This window comes from Dermacentor silvarum, chromosome 6 (assembly GCF_013339745.2).
Source record: "Dermacentor silvarum isolate Dsil-2018 chromosome 6, BIME_Dsil_1.4, whole genome shotgun sequence".
NCBI lineage: Eukaryota > Metazoa > Arthropoda > Arachnida > Ixodida > Ixodidae > Dermacentor > Dermacentor silvarum.
This window is the reverse complement of record NC_051159.1, coordinates 179,340,529-179,352,713: the sequence shown is the minus strand read 5'-3', so window position 1 is coordinate 179,352,713 and position 12,185 is coordinate 179,340,529. Positions and strand designations below refer to the sequence as shown.

The 12,185-nt window shown below is 47.3% G+C and overlaps 1 protein-coding gene across 1 annotated transcript in view; it reads right to left on the bottom strand.

Annotated features, from left to right (window-relative positions):
• Positions 1 to 12,185, bottom strand: part of LOC119457078 (nephrin-like) — a 60,058-nt gene that overhangs the window by 43,296 nt on the left and 4,577 nt on the right. The window contains exons 2-5 of the mRNA XM_037718906.2: positions 7,070 to 7,216; positions 5,894 to 6,015; positions 1,810 to 1,867; positions 647 to 799 (exon numbers count right to left, since the gene is read on the bottom strand). Of these exons, the coding sequence (XP_037574834.2) occupies positions 647 to 799; positions 1,810 to 1,867; positions 5,894 to 6,015; positions 7,070 to 7,216 (480 nt within the window). The remainder of the gene's footprint in view (positions 1 to 646; positions 800 to 1,809; positions 1,868 to 5,893; positions 6,016 to 7,069; positions 7,217 to 12,185) is intronic.

Genomic DNA, 12,185 nt, shown 5'->3' with positions numbered 1-12,185 from the left:
GCAGGAATGTACCTGGTCTGCATTATGATGAGGAGCACCAAAATTTCAATAGGATGTAGTGGCTAAACGTTAGAGTGCTCAGAGGGAGTAAATGCTCGACGGTATGTCTTCTTACTACATATTAAGACGTCAGATTCAAATTCGCTCATCGCGACTAGTCCTTCTTTGAAAACGAATTCGTTGCTCCCTCTCATATTGATTACGCATGTAAGGTGGCCCTGCAGACGAACGGTGGAGTCCAGAGTTAAAGAAAATATATGATTTTAGAGCACGTGCGAATTTTTCTTTCTGGCAAGTGTGCAAGCGCCCGGCTTTGCAGCAGACGGCTGGTTGGTGGCCCTGGCACTTTTATGCCTCCCTGTGCAGCCTATGGATGTAACTTTAGCCGGCATTCTAGTGGGAGTGCCAGAAAAGGGAGAGCTGTACATCGATGCGTGTCTGCATACGCAGCATTGTGCATAAAGTGAAATTGTTTTAACGCTGACAGACACGCACACAAGAATGGGCACAGGACACACGAAGCGCTTGAATAACACACTCGCTTAAGTCACCACCCTGATTGGGTACATAACGTGCCGTAATCATTGTAACGACACCTTGTAGACTAACTTGTACAAGTGCTGTTCCGTGAGCGTTGGCGGCATACCTTGTGCGAGTGGGAGGGAGTTCCGTAGCCACCTGATGTTAGCTGCGGGCTTGGTGTTCCGTACCCAGCAGGCAATGGCCAGGCTCTCGGCTTCTCTGACTTCCACTACACTGCCATTTCCCCGGTGGCGAAGCTCGATCTCTTTTGTCGGCACTGGGAGGTCCAGAAAACAAAAACGCATGCTGTTAATATATAAGGCGAGACAAGCTCTCAATCAAGTGGCGATGCTGGGTTGTGAATTACTTATGGATCTTAATTAGACTTTCACGTTTTTTTTTGCCGTAGCTGTAATACTTTTCAGAAATAAAAAAATTACGCGACGAATGCCAGCCCGCGTATTTGCACTCTGGAGCGACGGCATCTCAAACTGCAACCTAGTCCAACGACGAGGCTGCACAGTGGTTGTTCACGTAGGTATGTATTACAGAAGCCACTTACACTAAAATGCAGCAGCGAATGGCACGTAGTATAAATATCCAATATGAGCAACGTTGATACTACCAAGGATTGTGCCATCTACAGTATTGACAAAACTCCGAAATGTCAGAATATCAGGCTTAATCACCGTCGCAAATACCTTGAAGTGTCACGCGACACTAGTCCCGGTTTCTAGATCAAATAGTCTATGAATTACTTTAGCACTTTGAAAGACACTGCACAGTTTGATACCGCTTAAAATTTGATGACTCGATACTTTTTGGTGATCTTTTTGTTTAATCGTTGCCCATTTCACAATTGTTCAGGGTCCCGCAAAAGCATGGTTAACATTATTTTTGTATTTTAAGCAGAAATACAATTACAGTTAAACCTCGTTATAGCAAAATAATGAATATAACGAAGTAATAGATATAACGAAGAAAGTAACTTTGGCACCCCCTTCAACTTCGTCATAACGAGGTATTAGTGAAATGTGCTAAAAGTAGGGAGAAGAGTGCCCCAACGCTCTTATTCTTGTAGGCTTCATGAATGCAGGAGAGAGGTTTTCCACACTCGCGCACTTCGCCAGGGCATGTTTTGCTAAGCAGCACGACTTCTGCTTTCAGTATAAATAAACCTAATCAAGACATATATTCTTTGTAATCACAGCAGTTACACACTCTAGATGTATCTTTTTGCAGCGGCCACGCTATCATTGTTTTTCGCTCGATACTCTACTGACATACCGAGCACTGTGAGGCGGGCTGCAGTCCAAATGGCATGGTTCTTGTAGGCTGGTCCTACCTGCAAGTATTAAAAGGTACCCTCACTACTCGTTCGCGTAGAGGAATACATCGTTTGTCTAGCGCCAACTCGCGGAAACTCCCTACAAATGCAGCCACAAAGTTATCGCTAGTATTTCAAGAATGTAAAAAGTGCATCTTTATAGCACTAACTACAAATATGTGACGGAAGCGTCTACAGTAATCTTCTAGCCTATTTTAGCCAACACAAAAGGAACATAAAACGTTTCCTCCTATAAAGACGTAGTCTGTACAATTACTTTTGGTTTTTATATAATAGCAGTCATTTCTTTTCATAAGTTTTCATAAGTTTTCATAGTCTTTTCATAAGGCCCGTGAGGGCCTCCTCAAACGGTGGAAGCGACAGTGGTTAAACCGGAGACTCCGTCTACGAATCGCGCATATAACAGAAGAAGCCAGAGATTACGCGACCGAGCTGACGCAGCAAAATTGGGTCCAGTTTTGCACCTCGCTCAAGGGTACCCTGAGCACGGCGAAGACGTGGGCCATCCTGTGTTGCCTGATCGAGCCCGACAAGGCCAAATCGACAACCAGTCGGACGCTTCAAGAAATCGCTCACAAATTCCCCGGGAATGACCAGGATCTGATTGACACCCTAAAAAGCAGATACCTGGGAAGCGACCCCATACGACCCTGCCTCCTAAAATACGAAGGGGAACCAAGACCAGAACTGGACGCTCCGATCACGGAGGAACACTGCTCCCGGGGCCGACAAAATCACCAATGCCATGATTAGAAACCTGAGCCCGAAGCACATCTTGGACTTGACCGAATACCTAAACGAGGAACTCTGGAGCAAGGGCCACGTACCGAACGAGTGGAAACGCGGAAGTCGTGACCATTCCCAAACCAGACAAGAAGCCCGCGATCGACGCCCTACGTCCCATCTCGCTGACTTCGTGCCTCGGCAAGCTGTACGAGAGGGTCATCGGAGCCCGCCTTCAACACTACATAGAGGACGGTGAGCTCTTCCCGCACACCAATGCTTGGCTTCAGGCCGGGACTATCTGCGCAAGATGCTTTCCTAATCCTGAGGGAAGAAGTTCTCAAGGGCATCCCGAAGGGAGGAGAACACCTCCTGCTCGCACTCGACCTGAAAGGGGCCTTCGATAACATCTCTCACGAGGCCATTCTCAAGGGACTGAACGACATCAGCTGCGGAGAGCGCATCTTTAATTACGTCAAATCGTTCCTGACGGGCCGGACGGCAACCATCGGAATAGGCCAGACTCGATCGGATACGATCGACGTGCCGAACAAAGGTACGCCGCAAGGGGGCGATAGTCTCCCCGATTCTCTTCAACATTGCGATGCTAGCACTGACTAAGAGCTGCGGAAGATCCCAGACTTAGGTTACGTCTTATACGCAGACGACCTCACGCTCTGGGCCACCAAGGGCTCTCTCGCGCAAAAGGAGGCGACCCTTCAGGAGGTCGCGACTAGCCATGGAGAGATTTGCGGCAGCGAGCGGGATGCGTTGCGTGCCCGAGAAGTCCGAGGTGATCCGGGTGCATGGAGGAGGAATCTACAAGTCACCCGGCCCTATCAAACTCTATCTAGAGGACCACAAGATCACGGAAAGCAAAAAGACTAGGATACTGGGTTTTTGGATCCAGAGCAACTTGAAAGCCACCCACACCATCCAAACCCTAAGGTCCACCACCAACCAGATCTCGCGGATTATCAAACGAATAACAAGAAGCCGCAAGGGCATGCGAGAAGAGTACACGCTCCACCTCGTGCAGGCTCTGGTGATCAGCAGAGTAACGTTTAGCATGCCAGTATCACTACGACTCGCTAAACAAACGCGACCAAGAACAAGTCGATGCCATCATCAGAGGCGCGTACAAAACGGCCCTGGGTCTCCCTGTTACCACCTCAAACGAGAAGTTAGCGGCTATCGGCATCCACAACACCTTCGCTGAGCTGTCGGACGCGGTTATGGCTTCGCAAAAAGCCAGACTACAGAACACGGCGGCGGGCAGAGCCATCCTTCACCGGACCGGCACGGCAACGGAGCTTCGTGCCCTCGATGGGCAACGATCACTCCCGCCCGAGGTCAGAAGCAAGATCACGGCGAACCCCATACCAAAGCACATGAGCCATGAACTCCACGAAGGACGACGCAAGGCGCGGGTCGACAGGCAGCGCCGACAATTCAAGGGTGACCCGAACGTAACGTACGCGGACGTGGCGGCGTACCCTGCAGGGGGCCTCTTCACGGTAGCTGCCGTGAACGGGAGAGACAACTCCTTAACCCTCGCGGCCTCCGTCAGGGCAGAGACCCCAGCTGCGGCTGAGACCATAGCCGCGGCGCTAGTAATAAAGCAACATGACAGGGTGGGCAGGGAAGTTCATGTCGTTACCGACTCGCAACAGGCCTACCGCAGCTTTACCAACGGACGAACACCGGTGCTGGCGGCTCAGATTCTAGGCCCGAGGCTGCAAGAATCCCATCAAATCACGTGGACGCCCGGGGCACGCGGGACTGGAGGGGAACGAAAGGGCGAACGGGGCCTTAGCTCGAGCGCTAATTAACCGAGCGGGGCAAAACCAATCGTCTGATCAATCCCCACCCTTTACCTTTGTGCCCCTGCCATCAAATTACTGCGACCGACTCGAGATCCAGCGACTCAACCGCAGGATTTATCCTCCCCCTCACAAAAAGCTCAGCACTGAAGAGGTAATAGCCCTCAGACTTATCCAAACAAACACATTCCCTAACCTACACAGATACAGCAAAATATACCCACAAACATATCGCGGCATCTGCTCCTGGTGCGGCGACACACGCCCTACGCTCTTTCACATCTCGTGGGGGTGCGGGGGCAAACCTGAACATTTAAAGACGCCTAACACGTCATTTGAGCGGTGGGAGGTACAGCTGACCGGCGATACCCTGGCAGGACAAGAAGCTCTCGTCCAGCAAGTACGTCGAGCAGCCATGACCAGTGGAGTCCTGGAATGAGGACACCATCCACTCGTCCTCAAGATCAACTCGATGGTCTAAATAAATGTTTTTTTCTCTCTCTCTCTCTTTCATAGCTTTTAACACACCGTAATGCTGAGCGCCCTAGAAAGACAGAAAATATACAAACCAGCAAGAACATGAAACATAATGCACAAATGTGCTTGCTCACTTTTATAAAGAAAAAAAAATCGCAACAAATCTTAGGCAGTGAAATACTGAAAAAGAAAAAGTAAGGAGTTTAATTTTCGACATATATTTCGGCGCACTAAATGAAAATGATCAGTTGAAAGTAAGCAGTCCACCCAGATTTCTTCAGCCTCTTAATGATGTAAGGGGGCCACCTCACTTCGTCTTGCATTAGCGTTCTCTGCAGATGCTTGTGCAGTTCCTTGGTCAAAATTAGTGCACTTGTTTCTAAGACATTCGCCAATGAACCTTTGCATCTCGAATGGTCTAAAAGTGTTTGCATTTGTTTATAGGAGCAAAACACTAATTGCGGTCCCAACCAGATAGTATTTGTACTCGTGTCGGTAAGTCAATTGGAGATATAATGGTGTATTGTGCAAATGTAGTAATAAAAATTTTGTATTATGGTATGCTCTTCAAGAACATGAATGGCTATGAACTATAAACTATTTAATCTACAGTGCTCAGCATACTAACTTGTATCTCTCCTCTCGCATGGTATGTAATTCATATAACAGCTGTTATTTTTGTTATTTAATCACTATAGCTGCTATTCTGTATAGCATTCTTATATCATCCATTGTTATCAGGACGTACGTTACTTCGAACTTGGTTTGTATTGCTTTCTTGTGAATTCGTTCTAGTCTTTGCGTTACCTATTATCTTGCTGCTATGCTAGGTTTTGCCTGTATTTTGTTTATCGGACCTCCTTCAACTAGCCTTTGGCTACAGGCCCAATAAGTGTTTGATGACCAGCGTTTTGTGATATGGAAATGATTATTTCCAACTTCCAAGCTGCAGATTAACCAAATAAGAAAAATAAGAAAGACGAGCAGCCGTTTTTCTTACTTGGCACTGGTATTCCGCCTCATCTTCCATCTGGACGTTGGTGATGCGCAGGTTATAGACGCCGCGTTGATTGTCTACGATCATTGTGTACCGCGGGAAACCTGGAATGGACGGGTCGAAACCTGCGGGAGCAAAGGAATATCCGGAAGTGAGCAAGGCGCCCAACGCAGTTAGCTTATGGAGTTCCGTTTGCAAGGTTCTTCAATGTTGAAATGACTGATCGTCATCGCAAGAGTCCACCTTGGCAAGGCTTAGAGCGCTCTTTGGAGAAACAATTTTTTTTGAGACTCGTTTGAACTTTGATAGACTCGTTCAGTGCTCATGAGAAGTACGTTTAAGTGAACGTTAATGGACCAAAGAGCATATTCATGTAGAATATATTTTGGAGATAATGTAGTCTATGACAGGGTCTCAAGTGCGCAAGCCCAAGTGGCCAGAAATTACTGACAGAATGATACCGAGGGGGAAAATGTAAAAAAAAAAAATCAATGTGAGGCACCTGAGAACATTCGAAACTGCCGAGCGACAGCTGGGTTTGGGCAAGCTGGGATGGAAATATATTTGTCCAGCACTAGACAAAAAAATGTACCGACTATGATGAATATGAGCCAGTTACACATCTTCGCATAAAAACGGGACAATAAATTTAGGCGAAGATTGGTGTAATTACTATCGGTTGGTGATGGTAATTATTAGTTTGCCACTATTTGCAGAGCCAATTTTCGGTCGACAGAAAGTGCAGCGTGAACAAGTTTGTCTGCCATTGTACCACGAAAAAGAACTCGAAATCATTGTGACAAGTGCAAAACGGGTACGGACTTTTTCTTTGGACTAGCACTTAAACTTCTTAAATCACTCTTACTGCTCATCCACGTGAACATTTACGAAAGCTTTTCTCTCTATGCCACTGAAGTTTATTATAAAAAGCTGAAGGATTTCCGACTCATTTAATATTCAACGTATTCTGACAAGGGAGGTCACCCACATCTCGAAGAACAGCTTCATCTGGTTCTTCTGGTAGAAGTTACACGCTCGCAGCACAAATGGCGTCATATGTTAACGCTAATTGTCAAACAATGCAGAAGGCCATCCTATATGCACCTTTTGACGGCACTTTGTATTACCGCGCTGCTGTCTTACACTGCTTGGTAATAAGAATAGCGTGCGGACACCCACCGAGCAGGAATCCGTCCTTGCTCCACTGGACGGGTCCGGCCAGGTTGCCCACGTGGCACTGCAGCTCGGCCGTCTGTCCCTCGACTGCTTGGGTGTCGCGGGGACGCACGCGGAAGTACTGCTGGCCGCCCGCCCATGTGCCCAGCGCTGCGAGAGTGGTGGAGAAAGCCGTCGTCGGTTGAACCAAAAGATAATTCCAGAATGAGTAATGGCGCTTGTGTACCATCTAAACAAGTAACTCAGCGCAATATAAAAGACAGACACAAGAAAGGGACAAACAAGGACAAGCGCTACGGTAGCGCTTGTCCTTGTTTGTCCCTTTCTTGTGTCTGTCTTTTATATTGCGCTGAGTTACTTGTTCAGTTATGCAGAACCAACTAGCCCAGCAATTAACTATTCTGTACCATCTAGAATGTGCAAGAAGGCTTGTAGTGCACGTTGCATATCACTGATGTGTCGTCATATCGAATGTGCCTGCTGACAAAAAATTGGCGACGAGAGTGCCATGTGCACATATATTACATATATAAATTGATTTTTTTAGACCTTCAAGGCGATATGTACCGTCAGAACGTTCGTGCGCGCTATAACGCATTTCCTGCACTTCACTGAGTAATGATGCCTGTCTTTTTTGGCATTTATAGAACAATGATCACGCTTAGAAACAGGTTAAAATTCGAGATTTCGTGATTTAAGACAGTGTGATACCAGGCAGCTCTGCGCATCACTCGTGAGATTTCTCATACTAGTCGCTGCGCTGAGATGAAAGCACACAATATTAAGCGTTGGAAGTGCCCACAAGAACAGTAGCCTGTGCTGCGCCCAGGTCGTACTAGGAGCAACTCATCTAAGACATACGGAAAGTTGACGCTCTTAACGCTCTGTAAAAGAGCGGGCGTATTTGGAGTTTTACACGAACGCGTTGAGAATCAAATATCGTCTCCCAGCGGTCACAAAACAAACACCGGGACACCAATGAAACTGAGCCGTGTCTTAACGGAATTGCCTACCACTACGTGCCTATATGCCAACCCGGTCCGCTTCTTTCAGTTTCTGGTCTTCAATTTACCTTCCTTCAAATGTGTGTTATTTTGAGGACTACATCTAGAAGTACTTGAAAATGGTCCCTAGCGGAGCCCTGATCTGACGGATCCGTGGCACACTGACTTCTTTAGGGACACTAAATTCATTAATTAATTCATTCATTCGCTGTAAATTCCCTCATTAATTGGCTGTATACTCATCCGTCTGCAGTTGTATTGCCCGTGGTTTATTGCGCAAAATTCATCCACAATACCATCTGATCTAGCGTCCATATTACGTGTCATCCCGCGCCGATAAACTGCTCAATGTTCGTGCCTAGGGGTAATATAACGTAAAACTATTCCAATCCGATTTGCGTAACCGCGGGCTTCAACACTATTTCGCCGCAGTTCAAGATTTCCGCGTCCCCGCTTCGAATACGCCGTCAAGCAAAACTGGTCTTTCTCACGGCCACGCGTAGCTGAGCACCTGTGCACAAGCAGCGGCTCACGATCGGGAATATTTTTCTGTGACTGTCTCTGCGAATGACTGAATCTATTATTTTTCTTTTCTCTCCTTATCTATTCTTCCCCTTTCCCCCTCCCCAACTGTAGGGTAGCCAGCCGGGCACGTCCTTGGTTAACCTCCCTACCTTTCCCTCTTCATTTCTCTTTCTCTCTCCCGCTATCGCACTTCTCCACTAAGATTTCCCTGGCGCGATCTCGGGGGTCACGCATAGGCATTCACTTCTCTCCTTGCGGCACACCACGCGGGCTAGCAGCTGGGCGTGGCATCCGCGATCGCATTAGCACCGGCGCAGTCTCAGAAGCCACGAGCCGGCCGAGCCGCGCCGGCGCGGCGAAGTTCGCTTTCCTCCTCAATCACACAGCGGAGCGCTGTGTTGTGTGCCACGTGCTTCTCGACCGCGACAAGCCAAGTGGAAGGCGAACGAGAAAGACCATCACAATGGAACATAAAGCAGATATCTAAAGGCTGCCGCGTCAGGTGCTAAGAAGTTGCGTGTTACACACGCCGAAAATTCTTTCATTGTTTTATTCAAATTTCATCGCATGCGCAGCCGTGTAGTGGTTCCGCGAGCTGCAAAACCATTTTCTATTTCCATGTTAACAATTGTGCACCCCATTGGGCACATATTTCAGTAAATTACAATAATGGATATAGCAATGTGACGGATATAACAAAGTAATTTCGGCCCCTCCGTCAACTCGTTACAACCAGGTTTGAGTGTATTCACGCGGCGTCACGTGATTGCATGGTGACGCAAAGGCACCGCTAACTTCAGAAGCTTCTCCAGTCGTCAGTGAATATGGTGCTTTTTAAGGATGGACGTTAGCGATACGTGCAGTAAGAAAGTACAAACGATATGTGTAAGTGCACCGCGGTCCCATTCTGAAAGTAACACTCTAGCGATTGTCATCGATGTGCACTGTCGTCGCCCTGTGTAACCAAACGCCTCCAGTAATTTACCGAATCTTGATCTGTGTGCCCAAGAAAGCAACCAAGATGGGTGCAACAGTACTACATAGTGATGCATGCTGACCTTAAAGCATGGCATACACAGAACGTGAAGCCAGAGTGCGTATTAGGCACTTCTGTTGTCAGGTAAAGCCGTGCAACGATGGTGCAATGACCGTCGCGCCTGGAAGGTTTCAAAACACCTACTCGATGATGAGAAATCTCACACTATAATGTATTAGAGCACGGAATGAAAGAAAAAAATTTGCTGCTCTGAACATAGAGAAATCACGGGGACAGTGCAGCCGTAGCCTGTTGTGATTTAGCGCCAGGCAGCGCCATTATATGAAATTATTCATTAGTTGACAGCAGTCGGGCGCCGTGATGAAGCTGTGTTCTGAGTTTGGGTCTGTGCATTTGCAACGGCAAAAGTAGTAGTCGCTTACCCGGAGTAGTTTTATGGGAGCGTCACAGCTGGACTTTAAGTGAATGCGTCGGCCACTAAAAGTTCCACGTGCGCATGATTCCATCCAAAGGCGTACTGTCCAGCTTAAACATTCTTCTCAAGCTGATTGACCTTTATATTCTTTCATAGGAACTGCAACATTTTAGGCTCCTTTAGTCTCGTTATTACAATTGCGCTCCACTACATCGCTTTGAGTGATGTGAGCCATTTGCCCTGTACCTATCACACCTAAGCGCACCTAGCACGACCGCTCAAGAAAAAAGAAAGAATTTAGGCAATCTATGTACTAGGCAAGATGTGTGATGTACTATGTGTGATTAAGTATGAAAATTTCCAGGCACAACTAGGAATCAGCGCAGGACAGCGGTGATTGGAAATCGCTGGTAGAGGACTTCGTCCTGCAGTTGACATACATAACAATAGGATGATGGTGGTGATGTACTATACCTATTTTCTTCTTACAAATGGGGTTTTATCTCGCCAAAACTTATTATTCTGTATTTGTAAAACGCGAACTATTTACGGACAAAAATCGTCAACGAATCTATTTATTTCTGTCTATATGTCGACAAGGGTATAGCGACACAGGTAGCGATAGGGCTTGTTGGTACATCTTGACTAAAGGGAGTTAAACGCAACGAAACGCGAGGACAAAGACAAAATACAAAGTACTGTGTGTCCACGTTGCCTTCTTTGTCCTCGTGTTTCATCGCGCTTAACCCACTTTTACCTATATGTGTTCCGCTGACTCCAAAGCATGTGGTTTTCTAAAATTGGCGACAATATTGGAAAATACGTGTGAGGCCTTAAGTCAAGTGACTGTACATATTGTTACGTGGCGGAACTAATGAAGGAATCACGTGTAAAGGCATATTTGCAAGTTATTTAAAAACCGGGCTACGCTATCTGAAGCAAGTTGGCTGTCAAAAGCGGTGCTAGCTCGTCCCACCAAATTGTCTTCTTTATTGAAGATCAATTTCGTCGTTGACGCTTCTTCTGATTGCTCCGTAACATCCGCCCCGGCTGTAAAGGCACCGTCTCGACGCTACAGCTGTGATGGAGGCGAACTCGCGGGTAGGTATAACTTGACCCGAGGCACATGCGAAACGCCAGCGGGCGGAGGTGCTGGCGGAGAGCGAAAGTCCAGCGGAGCGATTTCGTATAGTTAACATTGCCAAGCGGAATATGGCAACTTATTTCAGTGTAAGTCCACAAGAAGCAGGAACGTTCATGACAGGGAAAATTAACGCCGCCCGACTTGTAGCACGAAGTTACAAGAGAAACCCACAGAAAGCGAAGTGCCGTCCTCTTGTCTCTGTCCGTGTCTTTGCACGCTGGTTTTCACGATGCAGGGGAAGAAAGAACTTGGAGGAGGCTTAAAGCAAGAGTGTAACGCAATAGTATTCAAAGATCCCTGACTGCTTCTCACGCTTCCTGGCAACTGCAGCTTATGCAACCATAATGTTTATCGGGGAACGCTGGCGGTGAGTGCTGTGTTATGCACGAAGGTGAGCTTTCTGGTAGAAACGCGGCCTCTTGCGTGGAGGTAGTGCACAGCCGCGCCAAAGAGATTACGTCATTTTGAGGTTTCTGTTATTGTACCGCACTTTTATTACTTCAGTCTGAGCAGATTTAACATAAAAGACATGCGCTGTCGGTTTTTTTTTTTTCCCATGACCTTTGTTTGTGGGCTGCCATTCTCAAAATCACGAGGAATAACTTTGTCAAGAATGTAAGACAAGGTATGAGCGACTTTAGTGGTAGAAGGTGTGGCACTATAACCCGCGTATGCCGCAGGTCATCTATAGCCCGGCGTGGCATATACATATATCTAAATATATACGGAAAGTTTCGCTCACGGAAACTCAGCCGGCGCCGTCACCAATACCGGATTTTCTGCGACACGGGGCCCTTAACACTATCACGTTAAAAAATCGTCCTCATCCCGGGGATCGAAGGCGACTCTCCGGCCGGGGCCGTCGCTCCACCATCTGAGCTAACCAGGAGGCTAGCTGATTGCAGCGTTAGGCTGAATTAATCGACAACTCGAAGCAAGGGACGCTGAATATAGCAAATCAGTTCGGCGGAAGCCCTCATGGCGGAGCAAAGTTTATGAAAACAAAAATGAACTGCGAAGCTTTCTATGAAACC